The sequence below is a fragment of the Lolium perenne genome, chromosome 4, assembly GCF_019359855.2.
Source record: "Lolium perenne isolate Kyuss_39 chromosome 4, Kyuss_2.0, whole genome shotgun sequence".
NCBI classification, from domain to species: domain Eukaryota; kingdom Viridiplantae; phylum Streptophyta; class Magnoliopsida; order Poales; family Poaceae; genus Lolium; species Lolium perenne.
The window spans coordinates 176331732-176334313 of record NC_067247.2 but is presented as its reverse complement, the minus strand read 5'-3'; the positions used below and the strand labels follow the sequence as shown (position 1 = coordinate 176334313).

At 46.9% G+C, this 2582-nt stretch overlaps 1 protein-coding gene across 1 annotated transcript; it reads left to right on the top strand.

The window, feature by feature from the left end:
• The first annotated feature begins 215 nt into the window (after nt 1-215).
• Nucleotides 216-2303, top strand: LOC127347400 (disease resistance protein RGA5-like). The gene is made up of 2 exons (XM_051373591.2): nt 216-1036; nt 1673-2303. The coding sequence occupies exons 1-2, from the start codon at nt 216-218 to the stop codon at nt 2301-2303; spliced, it is 1452 nt and encodes a 483-aa protein (XP_051229551.1).
• The last annotated feature ends 279 nt before the right edge of the window (nt 2304-2582 follow it).

The following is a 2582-nucleotide window of genomic DNA, read 5'->3' as shown; positions in this document are numbered from 1 at the left end:
GTTTTTTGCTACACTGAAGCAAAATCGGGATTTTTTTGCACCCGGCAGCAAAAATGACATATGTCAGCACGGGGACCGGGGGCTGGGAAATCAAATCCCCCGAGGGACGCCCAGTAGTGTCCCTTCAAGAAACAGCAACCTCCACCACAGAGTAGACAAACGCTCACAACACAAAGCAAGAGAGGGCTGGGGAGATCCACCGGCCACCGCTATCCATGGATCTTGTCACGGAGGCCATGGCCGGCCTGCTCCCAAAGCTGGTCGAGCTCCTCAAGGAGGAGCACAATCTGCAGGAAGGTGTGAAGAAAGACGTCGGGTCTCTGTCCCAAGAGCTCGACAGCACACACGCCGCCCTACGCACGGTGGCCCAGGAGGTGCCGCCGGACCTGCTCGACGAGCAGGTTAGGCTCTGGGCTAACGATGTCAGGGAGTTGTCGTACGACATGGAGGATGTCGTCGACAGCTTCTTGGTGCACGCCGAGCAGTCCGAGCCTGCCTCTCGCACGGAAACGTTCGAGGAGCTCATGAAGAAGATGACCGGCTTGCTCCAGAAAGGCAAGACTCACCACCAGATCGCCCATGCGATCGCAGGCATCAGCGATCAAGTCCCGGGTGTGTTTTCTCATGGTGACGGGTGTGGTCACCAAGGCAACCCAGCTAGCACGGCCAACATTTCCGACCCTTGCCTGTTGGCTCTATGCAAAACCCAGAAGGAGATTGTTGGCATTGAAGGGGCGCGGGACGAGGTGGTCAAACGGCTGAGAGATGAGGGCGATGAAGATGTGTCTACGAAGCAGCTCAAGACTCTCTCTATTTTTGGATTTGGTGGATTGGGCAAAACAACTCTCGCCAAAGCAGTGTATGATTGTCTACGGGTGCAATTTGACTATGCGGTCTTTGTTCACGTAAGTCGTAGCTCCAACATGAAAAAAGTATTCAAGGATATTCTCATTGAACTTCAAGAGTATGGAAATGCATCAATGTTGGACGAAAGTCAACTTATTGACAAAGTTCGAGCACTACTTCAGAATAAAAGGTACGACCCCACTCAACTTCAGCAACGTTGTTTAAGTTTGTATATTTCAAGCCATGGAAAAATGGCTCAGTACAATATATAGAAAATTTATATCTAATGTAAGCACCACACTTGTGAAAACACCACTCTTGTTTTTTTTTCTAAAGGGTACTCTAGATTTATTTACATGTTTTAACTATGGCTCCTGTCATGCTCATAGGTACTTCATTGTCATCGATGATATATGTGATATAAAATCGTGGGAAATAATTACAAGTGCTTTCACATATGAAAGTGGTGGAAGTATTCTAGTTACAACCTCTCGGTTTTCGATGTTGCCACAAAGTCCAGTGATGTTTACAAGTTAGAACCACTTCCTCCTGAAAACTCTGAAAAGTTATTCTACAAAAGATTGTTCGTTGGAAAAGACAAGTGCCCTTCTGATCAGCCGTCGGAGGTACTTAATAAGATTTTGCACAAGTGTAGTGGAGTACCATTAGCTATCATCACAATAGCTAGGCTGTTGGCCTGCAAACCAATAGAGGACTGGCCAAAGGTGTACAACTCTATTGGTTTCGGGTATGGAGATAACAAAGATGTTGACAACAGGAGCAACATATTGTTATTCTGCTGTTATGATCTGCCTCATTATCTCAGGATTTGCTTATTGCATCTAAGTACATACCCAAGAAATTTCATGATAGCCAAAGAAACTTTGATATGGAAGTGGGTTGCTCAAGGTCTTATCAATGAGAAACCAGGGATGGGGCCATTTGAGAGTGGAGAGAGATATTTCTGCGAGCTGATATATAGGAACATGATACAACCAGAAGAGATCCCCTATAAAGGAATCATACAGGCATGCCGTGTCAACGACACGGTCCATGATATGATCTGTTCCTTGGCAAACAAAGAACGCTTCGTCACCATTGTCGACACTGACAAGGTATACACACCTCCTCAAAGCAATGCTAGTAGCCTAGCCATCCACAACAGTGACCTTGGGCAAGGCCCTCTAGCTGGCATGGTCACTTCACAAGTGAGGTCACTACATGCCACGATGTGCCATTTTAGCGCGCTGACATCTCTTTCAAGCTTCCAGTATCTTCGTGTTCTAGCCATAGAAGAATGTAAATTTAGGAAAGACCACTCTTATCATCTCGAGAATCTTGGGAAGTTGCTCCAGCTGAGATACCTCGGATTAGGCAACACGCCTATCCGCGAGCTCCCTGAAGAGATAGAGCATCTAAGGTTCTTGCAACAATTGATATGCGAGGAACTTGTATAGAGGAACTACTGTTAGACGTGTATGAGTAGGACACGTCTAGAGCAAACCGACTAAAAGAGTCCTACCTTATTTGTAATCTATTTACCTTAGCAGCCAAGTCTCCTGTACTATATAATCCCAACGTGGGATCAAATTAATCTAAGTGCAACAATTATATTTGCCTTCATGGTATCAGATTAGGGTTTTCTTGATCCTCTCCTATGGCGCCGTCAGAGCCCTCCGCCGCTGATCTCGCGGCCGCTGCCGCCGAGGCCACCGCCAAGACCGCTCTCTGGGCGC